Source organism: Protopterus annectens, chromosome 3.part0 (genome assembly GCF_019279795.1).
Source record: "Protopterus annectens isolate FY-2018-M chromosome 3.part0, PAN1.0, whole genome shotgun sequence".
NCBI classification, from domain to species: domain Eukaryota; kingdom Metazoa; phylum Chordata; order Ceratodontiformes; family Protopteridae; genus Protopterus; species Protopterus annectens.
Window position 1 is genome coordinate 1,619,878,030 of NC_056731.1, and position 16,976 is coordinate 1,619,895,005.

Genomic DNA, 16,976 nt, shown 5'->3' on the forward strand with positions numbered 1-16,976 from the left:
TGGTTAGAATTCCGACCAAGAAACTGTAACTGGTTACCAGGCAGAAAAGAGGAAGCAACTGAAGTAACCATGTGCACTCACTACTTGACACAGGAATCAGAAAGGTCAGAAAAAACATTGCAATCCTGAGAAAGGACAGCCGAGACATCTGGTGATATGACACTGATAATTAACAGCTCGAAAGGCTAGGGTACCTGAAGTAGAAACCTTTTTACCCAGCCTTTCCATAAACCCGCCGTCTTTATCAGAAGGAAGAAGTCTGGTAGAAGGCAGTAATTTAGAAAGCTTGTCGGATGCCACAGAAAACACCTTAGAGTCAGCAGATGGACACATACAGGAATCTGCAGTCATCATCATCTTCATTAGCCTTCTTTTTCCCATTTTTCTACATGGGGTCGGGGTATCGTGTTAACTGTCGCCAACTCTCTCAATTCAGTGCCGCATTCCTGCCTTCTTCAACATTCCTGCCTGTCGCAGACCCTCTTTCACACAATCCATCCACAACTTTGCTGGACATCCTCGCTTCCTCTTCCTTCTTCCTGTCTGTCCCAAATCTTCCTCACCAGATTGTCTTCTGCTTTTTTGCACAGACATCAGGCACTTTATAAAACCTGTTTTTTAGGAGTAGGAGGCTGAGAGACTGGGGCCCGAGATGTAGAAGAATAGGTATCCAATAAAGTAGCTGAAACAGAAGGAACAGCAGGGGGTCTAGGAGATTCCATTTGAAAGAGCACATATCGTCGCTGCACTTCAGAAACTTGAGAACAATCCCATTTAAAGAATTCCATCATCCTGGCAACAGTTACCCAAAGGAAATCTCGTCAAAAGGAGATTCAGGACTAGCAGACTCCTCTTCCTCAAAAACATAATCCAAAGAGGAAGGAATTTAGGTAGAATAGGCCAGGGATTCCTCATCAGAATCCACTTCTTCAGAGGAATCCTGATCCCTAGACCTTTTGAAGGGGGAAGACTACCAATCACTTTGAGGGTCCTTGGGAGCAGAAGAAATAGGTTTTGTCTTTTGTTTCTTATTTAAAGAGACATCCGACTCATGAAAAGTAGAAGGCTATGATGCGATCCTACACTCAATCGAAACCAGGACTTCCTCCCTAACCCATATCTGAGGAAACCCCTTGGGTGATAATCAACCTCTGTACCCCCTAAGTGTCCAAAGGGGACGTTTACAAGGCCACAGAGGATATGCGAGAAACTGGATCCATGCAGGCCTCTGAACTGGTCACAGCAGAGGACTCCAACCCAGAAACCGGACGATCCTCCAGGCTTTCATCAGCCCCAAAAGACATGTCCTGTGGAAAAGGCATAGCCGAAGAATCAGACCTGACTTTTTTTTGGCTTTCTTTGTTTGAAGACGGCGGACCCTCAGGCTGGTAAAGCACCTTCAATATACACTCTTTCACTAAAAGCTTTGCACGCTGGTTTTCAAGATAAATGGTGAGATATGAAAGATGACTACATAAAGTCTTTGGAGCAAAGGCATCTCAGGTAGTACAGGACACGAGAAGCTCTTAAACAAAACAAGTACTGCTCGTGAAGGTCTTTATGGGGAATCTGTCTCATGCTGGCATTTACCCTTTCTGGATGACATGAAACCCTACAACACAAATGCTGAAAGCAAAAAAGGATAAGTCAAAAAGCCCCAATGGGTTACTTATTTGAACAGCTAGGTAACCAGCAACAACTCAGGCAATCAAAGATGTCATACAGACTGGCGGCAGAAATTCTGAGAATGACACATCTGGACATCACCGTTATGTCCTATGCCTTGCACAGGGCACATACATATGACATACAGTCCATCAACAACAACCTAAAGGCTTTGGTATACTGGCCAAACATTGGGTCGCCCTTGGAAGGGGATCCCTATGTTAAGAATACTGCAACAGTGTAATGGAAGGACATAGAACAGCTGTGTAAAATCTTACCATAACAGATGTCCCTCTCTTATCTGTTGCACTATTCTTAACATGAGAGAGTTCTTCGCCATAGGCAACCAAACTTGGCTGGTATACAAAAATCTTTCACTACTGTAGGATGCATGGTACGTCGCACATAGGCTGCTTTCATACTTCGGCCATAAAAGTGATGTATGCAAGAACCTACTTCAGAACTCAATTTCCCAGGAGGAAAGCCAGGCTAAAGAAGGTAGGGTATTGACCATACAAGGAAAAGAAAGTACAGTTGTGTACACTTACCATAAATGTAGATGTCAGAGTGTATTCACTGTTGCAGTCGTGACATTTGGGTAATCTGCTGGCAGGTTGCCCTCTGTCGGCCTGATTAACAAAGTCTTGGGTCCTACGTCAGTTGCTGTCCCTTCTTCCATTACGTCAGGTCGTCAGGGGTATAAAACCTGCAGCCGACGTAATTTTCATCAGTTTTTCTTGCCCCAGATGTCAGGTTTTCCCCAAATGGGGAGCAAAATATATATGCATGCATGTAATTTAGAACACAAAAAATATACCTCCAAATAAAAGTAAATACAACAAAAAGGCTTTTGAGCATAGTAAAAGAAAGAAGAGGTATAAAAAGAGAAAAGCTGGGGGCTGGCGGGTGGGTAACCAGGACCGCAACAGTGAATACACTCTAACATCTACATTTATATTAAGTGTACACAACTGTACTATGTTCTTCATGTTTCACTGTTGCAGTCACTATATTTGGGTAGAATCCCAAAGCTATGGTTGGGAGGATGGAATCATACAGCATTAGGAGCAGCTATAAGGCCCTGCAGGACAGCAGTGGCAAAGCCTGCTCTGGATTTTGAGAAAAGAGGTAAATGGTAATGCTTGGTGAACGTATGCACTGAGCTACAGGTAGCAGCTTCTAGAAAGTCCCTGGTAGGAACCCCTATAAGAAAGGCTGCGGAAGTAGATGCATCCCTGATGGAATGGGGATCTGATTCCCTTGGGGACAGGTTTACCATGATGCATGTAGCAGAAACGAATACAATGGCTTATCCATTTTGAAATAGTCTGCTTTGAAATAGCCTTTCCCTCTACCCCTGCAGCAAATGCCACCAGTAGTTACTCAGATTTTCTTAGAGATTTTGTCCTGTTTAAGTAGAATCTTAGCTGTCTGTGTATATCCAATGAATGCGGAATCAGTTCACCCTTGTTCTGTGGATTTGGGAAAAAAGGTTGGCAGATGAATGGTCTGATTAAGAGATACACTAGATACCCCTTTAGGCATAAAGGATCGATTGGTCCTGAGCGCCACCCTGTCCGGGCAGAAAATAATAAAAGGCTCCAATGCCATGAGAGCCTGTAGTTCTGAAATTCTTCTGGCTGAAGTGACTACTAAAAGAAAAGCTGTCTTCCAAGAGAGAAATTTTATGTCTGCAGTAGCAGCTGGCTCAAAAGGAGGCAGGGTGAGCTTTTCCAACACAAAACTGAGGTCCCATGCAGGAGTTGGCGCTCTCCTGAGAGGTCTTAAATACTTGGCCCCTCTGCGATACTGCTTTAGCAGGGGATGAGAAAAGAGGGGAGGCTCTGTGTTGTAATGAGCTGAAATGGCAGAGGCATGGATTTTTATGGAAGAGAAAGACAGGCCCTTGTGAAGCATCACAGGTAAATATTGCAGAATCTGAGGAATATTGGCCATTGAATGTGCTTAATTCCTGTGCCTGGTTCCAGGCACAGAATATTTTCCATTCATCAGCATAAGATGTTCTAGTACTAGGCCTTCTAGCTTCCAAAATGACATCCATCACAGGTATGCTGAGGGATGTAACTGGTGAAGTTAGTTGATGAGCCATGTTGCAAGATTCAGAGTTTGGAGCGGAGTGTGCAGAATTTGATAGTTCTGCTGAGACAGTAGAAAATGTGTCTGAGGCAGGTACCATGGAGGAAGGCGTGACATGTTGCGTAGGAGCGGGTACCAGTGTTGGCGAGGCCAGTCTGGAGCAATCAGAATTATTTTTGTTTTTTCCTGTCTGACTTTTAGAAATACCTTGGAGAGCAAAGGCAGAGGGGGAAAGGCATAGACTGAAAAGTTTTTCCAGTTGAAGGATAGAGCATCCACTTTCCAAGCTTTTTTGTTATGGATTCTTGTGCAGAATTTGTCCAACTGATAGTTTTGGGGTGAGGCAAAAAGATCTAGTCTAGGCTCCCCCATTTGCGTGTCAACATGCTGAAGATCTGTGGACCCAGTTTCCATTCGTGTGGGTCCATACGATTTCTGCTTAGTTCGTCTGCCAGAGTATTTTGCTTTCCAGGAACTGAGCTTGTAGATGTATTTGGTATGTCAAGGCTGTGTTCCACAAAGCCATGGTTAGTCTGCAAAGGGGGTAGGAATGGGTACCCCCCTGCTTATGTACCACATGACTGTGGTGTTGTCCGTCTATCAGTAGTTGTCTTGGATGAAGAAAGTCCTTGAAGGCTGCCAGAGCATTCTGTACAGCTAGCATCTCTTTCTGGTTGATACATAGGTGCATTTGATTTGGGCTCCATTCACCCTGAATGCATCTCCCTGCCAGATGAGCCCCCCAAGCATAATCTGATGAGTCTGCAGTCAGGGTTTGGGTGGCAGGGGGTGGAATGAATGACAGTCCCTTGTTTTGGTGACAGGCCTCCGCCCACCATAGGAACTCTTGCTGCAGGCAAGGAATGATAGGAATCATTGTTTCCAGGCTGTGACAATGTTGACTCTATAAGCTTTTTAGGTACCAATGAAGTATCCTCATATGCAGTCTTGCATATGGAATTAGTAGAATGCAGGAAGCCATGAACCCCAAAGCCTGCAGAATTTGTCTTGCAGATGAATGGGTTTTTGTGGCCATTTGTTTGAAGTCAGTCATCAACTGGATTTGTTTTTCTGGCATGAGGCAAGTCATCTGGGCAGTTGTATTTAAGCTTGCACCCAGGAATGCAATTATTTGAGAGGGTACCAGTTGTGGTTTCTTTTCATTTATGGTGCACCCTAGGCAAGTTAGAAGCCTTTTTACAAATGCCAGATGCTGTAGAAGTGTGTCCTTGTTTTCTGCCTGAATTAGACAATCGTCCAGATAAGGATACATTTGAATGTTTCTTTGTCTGCAAAAATGCAATTAGTGGTGCCAGGCACTTCGTGAAGACCCTGGGCACAGTAGATAAGCCAAAGGGCAGTGCAGAGAACTGGTAATGCAAAAAGCCTGCTTTGAAGCAGAGGTATCCCTCTGCAAGATTCCCTGATTGGGATATCCAGGTAAGCCTCCTTTAAGTCTAGAATTACCAACCAGGCATCCTTGCTTAGCATAGGCAGTAACTGTTGTAGAGTCAGCATTTTGAATTTTGGAACGTCCAGGAATGTATTTAAAATGGATAAGTCCAGAATTGGACGCCATGATTTGTCTTTTTTGGGTACCAGGAAAAGTCTTGAATAAAAACCTTGGCCCTTTTCCTTTTCTGGTACTGGTTGAATAGCCCCCATATTCATGAGGGACATAACTTGTTTCTGGGCCTCTGCCCACTGATTTGGAGGCAGATCTGGCCATCCGTTTGGGATTGGCAACGTGTGGAAATTAAATCTGTATCCCTGGGATACTACATTTAAAACCCGCTTGTCCTGGGTAATTAGATGCCAATTTTCTGCATGAAGTGCTAGTTTTCCCCCCAAAGGGGCTGCCAAAAGATAAGTGCTCGGAGATGGCAGATGAAAGTCATTGAGACTGTTTACCGTAGGAAGGTGCCTTGCTACTTCCAGATTTGTAGGTGGAGGCACCCCATTGTTTTGTTCTGCAAGTTCCTTGTGACTGAAACCTGGAGCCTTTGGAGTGTCTGGGTTTGACCTGAGCGTCTCTGGTGGGTACTGGAAAGGATAAATTCTTAGTAGGCCAGTGCCTACTGAACCTGGGTGGCTGCACTTGCAGGAAATCTTTTACAATTTGCATAGACTTAACTTTGTCTTCCATCTTTTTCAAAACTTCTTCTGCCTTATTACCAAATAGATTGTCCTGTGAGCCAAGCATGCCTTCTTATCACAGATCCAGTTACAAAGGACCTGCAAGAGGCCTCCAAAGAATCAAAAAGTACAGTTTTGTACCTACCATAAATGTAGATGTTCGAAGATCCACATTGCTGCAGTCCTTACACTTGGGTAGTCCGCTGTCCTCGGTTGGCCCGAATATCAAAGTATTAGGCTGACGTCGGTCAAGGAGCTTAAGACTGACATCAGGACGTCAGGATACAAATGCGCATGACCGACGTCATATCCTCAGTCTTTTCTTGCCCCAGATGTCAGAAGACCCTAAAAAGAAAGGTCAAAACCAAAAGACAGCAAAAACCAACCAACCACCCTTGCACTAATTATATGTACAATATATACAATATACACAATATTTACAACCCAACCCACACAACCACCTCTAACTACAGAGGGGAAGGAGGGAGGGTAAATTGGACTGCAGCAATGTGGATCTTCGAACATCTACATTTATGGTAGGTACAAAACTGTACTATGTTCTTCATCTCACATTGCTGCAGTCCTTACACTTGGGTAGAATCCCAAAGCAGAGGTAAGGGAGGATGGCAAAAAGTACAGTTTTGTACCTACCATAAATGTAGATGTTCGAGGATCCACATTGCTGCAGTCCTAACTATTGGGTAGTCCGCTGTCCAGTCGGCCCGAATACCAAAGTATATGGCTGGCGTCGGTCAGGGCGCATTAGACTGACGTCAGTACGTCAGGGTACTAATGCGCATGACCGACGTCATATCCTCAGTCTTTTCTTGCCCCAGATGTCAGAAGACCCTGAAAAGATAAGGCCAAAAACAAAAACTCCCAAAATACCTGCACCAAAAAATATATATACAATATATACACAATCAGCAGAATATAACCTCACCTACACAACCACCCCTAAACACAGAGGGGAAGGAGGGAGGTAATTGGACTGCAGCAATGTGGATCCTCGAACATCTACATTTATGGTAGGTACAAAACTGTACTATGTTCTTCATTCCACATTGCTGCAGTCCTAAGTATTGGGTAGAATCCCAAAGCAGAGGTAAGGGAGGCTGGCAAATCATAAGGAAGCAGGAACTGACAACATGCCTTGCAAAATAGCTGTGGCAAAACCAGCCCTAGACTTAGAGTAGAGAGGAAGGTGATAATGCTTAGAGAAAGTATGCACTGAACTCCAAGTAGCTGCCTCCAAAATATCCTTAGTTGCCACCCCTTTAGAAATGCTGTGGAAGTGGCAGTAGCCCTAGTGGAATGAGGCCTAATCCCAGCTGGAATCTCCTTGCCATGATGGGAATAACAAAAGTAATGCAACACCCAATCCACCTAGAAATAGTTTGTTTTGACACAGGCTTGCCCTTTGAACTCAAAGCAAAAGAAACAAACAACTGCTGAGACTGCCTAAAATCCTTAGTCCTGCTCAAATAATAACGCAATAGCCTGTGTACATCTAAAGTGTGCAAAATCTTTTCCCCTTTATTTTGGGGATCTGCATAAAAGGTAGGCAAATGAATAGTTTGGTTTAAAGCCACACTAGAAACCACCTTAGGCATAAAGGAAGGATTAAATGTAAAGATACCCTATCCTTATGAAAAATCAAAAGGCTCCACTGCCATAAGGGCCTGCAACTCAGAAACCCTTCTTGCAGAAGTAATGGCCAACAAAAAGCAGTCTTCCATGACAAGTATTTCAATTCAGCAGTAGCCGAGGCTCAAAAGGTTGTAGAGTAAGTTTCTCCAACACAAAATTGAGATCCCAAGCAGGAGTAGGAGCTCTACGTGGGGGTCTTATATTCTTTGCCCCTCTAAGAAATTGCTTGAACAAAGGATGCGAAAACAATGGTGGGTCACAATCATAGTGAGCTGAAATTGCTGCAGCATGAATCTTAATGGAAGAGAAAGACAAACCTTTGTCCAGTAACTCAGTAAGATATTGAAGAGCCACACTCAAATTTGGCTCAGTAATCTCCAAATTGTTTGCTGCACTCCAAAACAAAAATCTCTTCCATTTTTCCGCATACACTTTCCTTGTACTAGGTCTTCTGGCTTCCATAATCACATTTAAAACTTGTTGAGGAAGCTGAGACCTGCTGTCTTTCAAAACAGAATATGCCAGGCTGTTAGATGTAGAGAGTGAAGCTTGACATTGAGCAGATGACCGTCCCTCTGAGACAACAGGTGTGGAATCAAGGGTAAAGGCCATGGAGGCTTCCTTACCAGACTCCTCAGTAATGGGTACCAGTGCTGCCGAGGCCAATCTGGAGCTATTAAAATCATCCTTGGCTTGTCTTGTCTGACCTTTAGAAGCACCTTTGGAAGAAGAGGCAGAGGTGGAAAGGCATACACATGAAGATTTTTCCAACTGAAAGAAAGAGCATCCACTTTCCAAGCTGTGTGATGAAATCCCTTCGTGCAAAACTTTGGCAGCTGGTGGTTTAGTGGAGAAGCGAACAGATCTATGTCGAGTTCCCCATGACACTGTCAATTTTTGAAATACATGAAGATCCAGTTTCCACTCGTGGGGATCCATGATTTGTCGGGTTAATACATCTGCTAAGGAGTTCTGTGCTCGCGGGAGAAACCTTGCCTGAAGAGTTAGTTGCAGACTGAGCGCAGTCTCCCATAAAATCATTGCTTGTCTGCACAATGGGTAAGAATGTGTTCCCCCTTGTTTGTTGATGTACCACATGACAGTTGTGTTGTCTGTTAGAATCAACACCTGCCCTGGAAGAAGTAACTCCTTGAAAGCAATTAATGCAAACTGAACTGCTAACATCTCTTTCATGTTGATATGTAGATGCTGTAGTCTGGCAGGCCACTTGTCTTGTATCCACTTTCCATTTAGATGAGCTCCCCAAGCAATATCTGAGGCATCTGTCGTTAGAATCTGACTTGCCTCTGGCCGGGTCACAGAGAGTCCCTTGTTTAGGTGACATTCCTGAGCCCACCACAAAAATTCCTTTTGAATGCAAGGTATTATTTGAATGACAGTGTCCAAATCCTGGCAGTGCTGTGTCCACAGATTTTTGAGATACCATTGTAGCTTCCTCATATGCAGTTTGGCATTGGGAAGCACCAGAATACAAGATGCCATGAACCCTAAGGCTTGAAGGACTGTCCTTGCAGTCAGCCCGGACTGAAGAGATAGATGATGGAAGTAACTGGAAAGATTCTTTTGTTTGTCCGGGGTTAAAAAGGCCATCTGGGCTGCTGTATTCAGTCTCACACCCAGAAAGCACATGTCTTGAGAGGGTACTAGACTGGACTTTATTTTGTTCACAGAATACCCTAGGCATCTTAGCACTGCTATGACATATTCCAGATGCTGTAGAAGATCTTCTTTTTCTTGAGCCAGAATCAGGCAGTCGTCCAAGTAAGGATAGATTTGGATTCCTTTTAGCCTGAAGTAAGCTATCACTGGAACCAGAACCTTTGTGAATACTCTGGGCGCAGTAGATAAGCCAAAGGGCAATGCAGAGAACTGATAATGAGAATTTCCAGCTCGAAAACGCAGATACTTCCTGCAACTCAGTCTTATTGGCACATGAAGGTAAGCTTCCTTGAGATCTAAAGTTACCATCCAGTGATCTTTGCCCAGCAGAGGTAAAAGCTGTTGTAACGTCAACATTTTGAACTTGGGAATGTCCAGATAAGTGTTGAGGATAGATAAATCCAGAATTGGTCTCCACGTGTTCCCCTTCTTTGGTACTAGGAACAGGCGAGAATAAAATCCTAGGCCCCTTTCCGGCACAGGAACTGACTGAATGGCCCCTATTTGGAGCAACAGAGAAATTTGCTTGTGAGCCTCTGTTCTTTGAAGAGGAGGAATGTCTGGCATGCCTTTGAAAGGAGGCAAGGTATGGAAATAAAACCTGTAACCGTGGTGAATAATATCCAGAACCCATCTGTCTTGGGTAATTAAATCCCAATTTTCTTTGAAAAGAGACAGCCTTCCTCCCAAAGGTGCTGCCAGGCGAGAACGCACTGGCAGCGGAAAAGGCAGGTCATTGGGTCTGCTTACGAAAGGACTGACCCCTGCCCTCACCAGAAGTCTGAGCAGGGGAACTCCTGTCCTAGGCCTAAAAGAACCCTGAGCTCTGCCCCTACCACGTCTAGACCTACCCCTAGACTGGGAATCATAAGCAGGATAAGTCCATCCCTTAGTAGGCCAATTTCTACTAAACTTCGGAGGCTGCACCTGCAAAAATCTTTAACAGTTTGCATAGACTTAGCCTTGTCCTCCATTTTCTTCAAAACTGCTTCCACAGGCGAACCAAACAACACATCAGACTGTAAAGGAGCATCCAAAATCCTTGTCTTAACATGCTCAGCTAAATTCTGATCTCTCAGCCAGGCGTGCCTCGAAGAACAGAACCAGTGGCAGCCACCCTGGAGGAGGCCTGCACAGCATCAAAACCACACTGCAAGGAATGTTTACCCACCTGTTCAGACACATGAACTAAATCCTGCAACTCTTTACACTCAATACCTTCAGCCAGAGCATCCACCTTAGATTTCAGCTGTGAAAGAAGATAATTCTGATATTTTAACATGTGAAACTGACAATTCAACGCCCTCATGGCTAAAGTGGAAGAAGTATACACTTTCTTTCCCCATCTATCCAAAGCCCTTGCCTCTTTATCAGGAGGGACAGGATTTTTAACAACTGAGGCCTTCACCCCTTTAGGCCCCTGAGAGACAGTTTCTGGGTCTGCCCTAGGACTCTTAAAAGATACTTATGAGCTTCAGGCACCCTATAATACCTATCCGGTTTAACTGGGGCAGAAGGCAAAGAATCAGGATTCAGGGAAGCCTCTGCAAACACATCTTCCACCACATTCAAAACAGGAGGTATAGCTAAAGGCCTATGCTGGGGTAAAACAAGAATTCCCTAAGCCTTTTCCTGGAATCAGAGAAATCTTGACCTTCCCATTTAAAATGCTCCCTCATGGAATGCAGAGTCTCTGAAAATGAAAAATCCTCAGGAGGAGAAGCAGAAGGAGTAGAATCATCCACATCAGAATCAGAATAAGGAGGAACTCCTGCAAGTCTTCAGCCGAAGACTCAAGCCTCCGAGCATTGCTCAAAACTCTCAAACTCAGGTTCCACCCTAGGCCTCTTATCAGGAGGGGCATAGAACCCTAATCATAGTAATCAAATCCTCTGCCATTTTAAGCATATGTTTCTTAGGCAAAGATCCTGAAGCACTAGGAGAAACCCCCACAGAAGCTAAACTTGGCCTGCCCCTCAAAGAAGCCTTGGAAACTGAAGGGAGGCTCTAACCACCTTAGGAAGAGAGGAAGAACAGCCACCTGAGAAGCCCCCTCAGCCTGGCCTACTTCCTGAGAGGATACATCCTGTAACAGTAAAGTCTCTCCCTGAGACTCCAAAGAGACACCTGGCAAAACCTCCGGCTCCACTGAGCCTTCCAAAGAACCGCCGTCTGGGACTGTCGGTTCCTCCACCCTAGGCTTTGCTGCTTTATCTTTGCGTTTTTAGCGAAGCCGGCCGGAGCATCCGGCGGCATTTTATAATTACAACGCTTCCCAAACACTAACCTGGCACAGTCTAACCTTCTTTTAATAGTGCGTTTGTTAAATCTAGCACAAGAGCGGCATCCAACAACGTCGTGCTCAGGCCCTAAACAAGGTATACACAAAGTATGGTAATCCCTATGAGGTATCTGTTTCCCACAAGAAATACAGTTATTCACTTTTTCTGACATCCGGTTAAATACTGAGGCAAGAAAAACCAAAATATTCCCCAACGGGGTACTTAGCCAACTTTGATTCGGTCTGAAACTCTGACTTCAGAAACTTTCAGAACGCCAACCTGCACTCGCAAAATTGCTTCTGCATCGGACCATGCGGCAAAAAAGACTGAGGATATGACGTCGGTCATGCGCATTAGTACCCTGACGTACTGACGTCAGTCTAATGCGCCCTGACCGACGTCAGCCATATACTTTGGTATTCGGGCCGACTGGACAGCGGACTACCCAATAGTTAGGACTGCAGCAATGTGGAATGAAGAACATCTATAGAGCAGTAGGAGCTGCCAAAATGCCCTGTAAAATTGCAGTGGCAAAACCAGCCCTAGATTTAGAGTAAAGTGGAAGGTGATAATGCTTAGAGAAAGTATGCACTGAACTCCAAGTAGCCGCCTCCAAAATATCTTTAGTCGCCACCCCCCTTAAAAAAGCTGTAGAAGTGGCAGTAGCCCTAGTGGAATGAGGCCTAATCCCAGCTGGAATCTCCTTACCATGATGGGAATAACAGAAAGCAATACAAAACCCAATCCACTTAGAAATAGTTTGTTTTGACACAGGCTTGCCCTGAGAACCCAAAGCAAATGAAACAAATAACTGCTGAGACTGCCTGAACCCTTTAGTTCTGCTCAAATAATATCGCAACTGCCTGTGTACATCCAAAGTGTGCAAAATCTTTTCCCTTTATTTTGGGGTTTGCATAAAAGGAGGCAAATGAATAGTTTGGTTTAAAGCCACACTAGAAACCACTTTAGGCATAAAGGAAGGATTAGTACGCAAAGATACCCTATCCTTATGGAAAATTAAGAAAGGCTCAACCGCCATAAGGGCCTGTAATTCAGAAACCTTTCTTGCAGAGGTAATGGCCAACAAAAAAGCAGTCTTCCATGATAAATATTTCAACTCGGCAGTAGCTGCAGGCTCAAAAGGTTGTAGAGTGAGTTTCTCCAACACAAAATTGAGATCCCAAGCAGGAGTAGGAGCTGCACGTGGGGTCTTATATTCTTTGCCCCTCTAAGGAATTGCTTAAACAAAGGATGAGAAAACAATGGTGGGTCACAGTCATAGTGAGCAGAAATTGCTGCAGCATGAACCTTAATAGAAGAGAAGGACAAACCTTTGTCCAGTAACTCAGTAAGATATTGAAGAGCCACACTTAAATTAGGCTCAGAAACATCAAATTCCTTTGCTGTACTCCAAAATAAAAATCTCTTCCATTTATCTGCGTACACTTTCCTTGTACTAGGCCTTCTGGCCTCCAAAATAACATTCAAAACTTGCTGTGGAAGCTGAGACCCTCCAGGGTTCAAAACAGAATATGCCAGGCTGTTAGGTGAAGAGAGTGAAGTTTGACATTGAGTAAATGACTGTTCACCTGAGACAGCAGGTGTGGAATCGAAGGCAAAGGCCATGGAGGCTCCCTGCACCAGACTTCTCAGTAATGGGTACCAGTGCTGTCGAGGCCAATCTGGAGCTATTAAAATCATCTTTGGCTTGTCCTGTCTGACCTTTAGGAGTACCTTTGGGAGGAGAGGCAGAGGTGGAAAGGCATACACATGAAGATTGCTCCAATTGAAAGAAAGAGCATCCACTTTCCAGGCTGTGGGATGAAACCTTTTTGTGCAAAACTTTGGCAGCTGGTAGTTTAGTGGAGAAGCGAACAGATCTATGTCTGGAGTTCCCCATGACACTGTCAATTTCTGAAATACATGAGGATCCAATTTCCACTCGTGGGGATCCATAATTCGTCTGCTCAACACATCTGCTAAGGAGTTCTGTGCTCACGGCAGAAACCTTGCCTGAAGATTGAGCTGTAAACTGAGAGCAGTCTCCCACAAAATCATTGCTTGCCTGCATAGAGGATAAGAATGTGTTCCTCCTTGCTTGTTGATGTACCACATGACAGTTGTGTTGTCTGTTAGAATCAACACCTGCCCTGGAAGAAGTAAATCCTTGAAAGCTATTAATGCAAATTGGACTGCTAACATCTCCTTCAAGTTGATATGTAGATGTTGTAGTCTTGGCAGGCCACGTGTCTTGTATCCACTTTCCATTTAGATGAGCTCCCCAAGCTTTGTCTGAGGCATCTGTCGTTAGAATCTGACTCGCCTCTGGCCGGGTCACAGAGAGTCCCTTGTTTAGGTGACATTCCTGAGCCCACCACAAAAATTCCTTTTGAATGCAAGGTATTATCTGAATGACAGTGTCCATATCCTGGCAGTGCTGTGTCCATACATTTTGAGATACCATTGTAGCTTCCTCATATGCAGTTTGGCATTGGGAAGCACCAGAATACAAGATGCCATGAACCCCAAGGCTTGAAGGACTGTCCTTGCAGTCAGCCTGGACTGATGAGACAATTGATGGAAGTAAAGGGAAAGATTCTTTTGTTTGTCCGGGGTCAAAAGGCCATCTGGGATGCTGTATTCAGTCTCACACCCAGAAAGCACATGTCCTGAGAGGGTACTAGACTGGACTTTATTTCGTTCACAGAATACCCCAGGCATCTTAGCACTGCTATCACATATTGCAAATGATGAAGAAGTTCGTCCCTTCCTTGAGCCAGAATCAGGCAATCGTCCAAATAAGGATAGATCTGTATTCCTTTTAGCCTGAAGAAAGCTATCACTGGAGCCAGAACTTTCGTGAACACTCTGGGCGCAGTAGATAAGCCAAAGGGCAATGCAGAGAACTGATAATGAGAAGTCCCAGCCCGAAAACGCAGATACGTCCTGCAACTTAGCCTGATAGGAACATGAAGGTAAGCCTCCTTGAGATCCAGAGTCACCATCCAGTGATCTTTGCCCAGCAGAGGTAAAAGCTGTTGTAACGTCAACATTTTGAACTTGGGAATGTCCAGATAAGTGTTGAGGATAGATAAATCCAAAATTGGTCTCCACGTGTTCCCCTTCTTTGGTACTAGGAACAGGCGAGAATAAAATCCTAGGCCCACTTCTGGCAGAGGGACCGGCTGTATGGCCCCTATTTGAAGCAGCAGAGAAATTTGTTTGTGAGCCTCTATTCTTTGCTGAGGAGGAACGTCTGGCATGCCTTTGAAAGGAGGCAAGGTATGGAAATAAAACTTGTAACCTTGGTGTATGATATCCAATACCCATCTGTCTTGGGTAATTAAACTCCAATTTTCCTTGAAGAGTGCCAACCTTCCTCCCAAAGGTGCTGCCAGACGAGAAGGCTCTGGCAGCTGAAAAGGTAGGTCATTGGGCCTGTTTACGAAAGGACTGCCTCTGCCCTCACCCGAAGACTGTGCAGGTGAACTCCCTGTTCTAGGCCTGAAAGAGCCCTGAGCTCTGCCCCTACCACGTCTAGATCTACCCCTAGACTGTGAATCATAAGAAGGGTACGTCCACCCCTTAGCAGGCCAATTCCTGCTAAACTTCGGACGCTGAACTTGCAAAAAATCTTTAACAGTCTGCATAGACTTAGCCTTGTCTTCCATTTTCTTTAAGACTGCCTCCACAGGCAAAAATAAAAAAGACCACAGTAAAGAACTTCTCGAAAGCCGACTTCACACTTCTAAAGACTAGTGTGGTCTCCTTTAAGGCCCCCGAGCCGGCGGAAAACAGTACTCAAGCCGCTGAATCACTTACAAATGCCTTCTACCAGCACCTGCAGGACTGCATGGATAAGGCAATCCCAAGCAAAACAAAGACTCTTTGTACCAAAGGCAAGCGTCCAGTCTGATGGACCCCAGCCATAAACAAACTATACAACAAAAGGAGGAAGCTACTACAAGATAGAGCAAAATCCTTAAAAGGTAAGACACCCTTGATCACAATAAGTAAAAAACTAAGAGCTCTCATAAAATCATCCAAAGCAAATTTTGAGAGAAAAATAGCTAAAGACTCAAAAGACAATCACATAAGGCCTTCTTTAGCTATGTTAGAAACCTGGGAGGAAACTCCCAGATATGCTCAGAACTAGTTCAAAATGATGTGAAGATTACTGATCCTACAGACATTGCCAACATACTGGCTGACAGGTTCAGTGCAAACTTCCCACCCAAGAGGAGAGATATCTATACCAAGCGATTGCAGCCCCCCAAACAACTCCAACGCCCAAGTGAGAACTGCACTCTCCAAAGGAAAAACACAGCATCCATGGGACCTGATGGTGTCCCCGGCTGTGTGCTCCACGAACTCAACGAGGAATTAAACCCACAGCTAGGACAGCTGTTTAATCATAGTCTTACCTCTGGATACGCACTCCAGGAGTGGCGCACTGCAACTGTGGTCCCACTTCACAAAGGTGGTGCCTCCACCGACCCTGGAAATTACCGCCCATTAGCTTGACAAGCCTTATCTGCAAAGCCATGGAGAGGATCATAATGGACCTCATAAATAAAGACATAGGGAATTTGCAGACTTTGGATCCATCCCAGTTTGGCTTTGTCAAAGGCAGATCATGCCTTCTAAACTTGGTTAACTTTTTCGAAACAGTCACCAAAGCCATTGATGAGGGAAAGGCAGTCCATACAGCCTACCTCGATCTGGCAAGGCCTTGATACAATACCCCACTGGTATCATTGAAAAACTCATCAGCTTAAATGTTAACCCATACATCACAAGACGGGTTGCAAACTGGCTGAGTGACAGAACCCACAGGGTCAGAGTTGCTGGCGCCATGTCAGACTCAAAGCCTGTCACAAGTGGTGTACCACAGGGCTCAGTCCTGGGCCCACTCTTGTTTGGCATCTACTTTTCCAAGTACAAGCAAACACAGGAGGGTTATGGCTGACAAAGTTTGCAGATGACTGCAAACTGGCCATAGTAAAACACATCTGACACAGATATCCTTCAGAAGGGTCTCAAAGAAACGGATAACTGGTGCCAGAGCCATGGCCTAAAGTTAAATGCCAAAAATGCATAGTCATACCCTTCGGAAAAACAAGGTTACCCCTAGCTACCAAATAGGTGGCAATCCACTGAGCACAGAAGAAGTTATCAGGGACCTGGGGACCCAGGTTGATAGTAGTCTGTCATTCGACACCCATGTAGCTAAAGTAGTTAGGAAGACCTTCTACATTGCCCACCTTATCATGAAGGGATTCTCATCTAGATCAAGGGAGGTCATAGTCTCCTATACTCATCACTCATCAGACCAATGATTGAGTACAATGCCCCATTCGAATGTATCTGACCCGACACTTGCAGCAGCTGGAGAGGCCACAAAAGTTCCTCACCAAAAGGATAAAGGGTCTCAAACATCTGTCCTATGCTGCCCGACTGAAAGAA

General features: G+C 44.7%; 1 protein-coding gene across 1 annotated transcript in view; it reads right to left on the minus strand.

Moving 5' to 3' along the window:
- The window catches only part of UBR5 (ubiquitin protein ligase E3 component n-recognin 5), a 3,965,620-nt gene that overhangs the window by 3,566,484 nt on the left and 382,160 nt on the right, over window positions 1–16,976 (minus strand). The window contains exon 6 of the mRNA XM_044065648.1: window positions 3,316–3,333. Coding sequence (XP_043921583.1) covers window positions 3,316–3,333 — 18 coding nt within the window. The remainder of the gene's footprint in view (window positions 1–3,315; window positions 3,334–16,976) is intronic.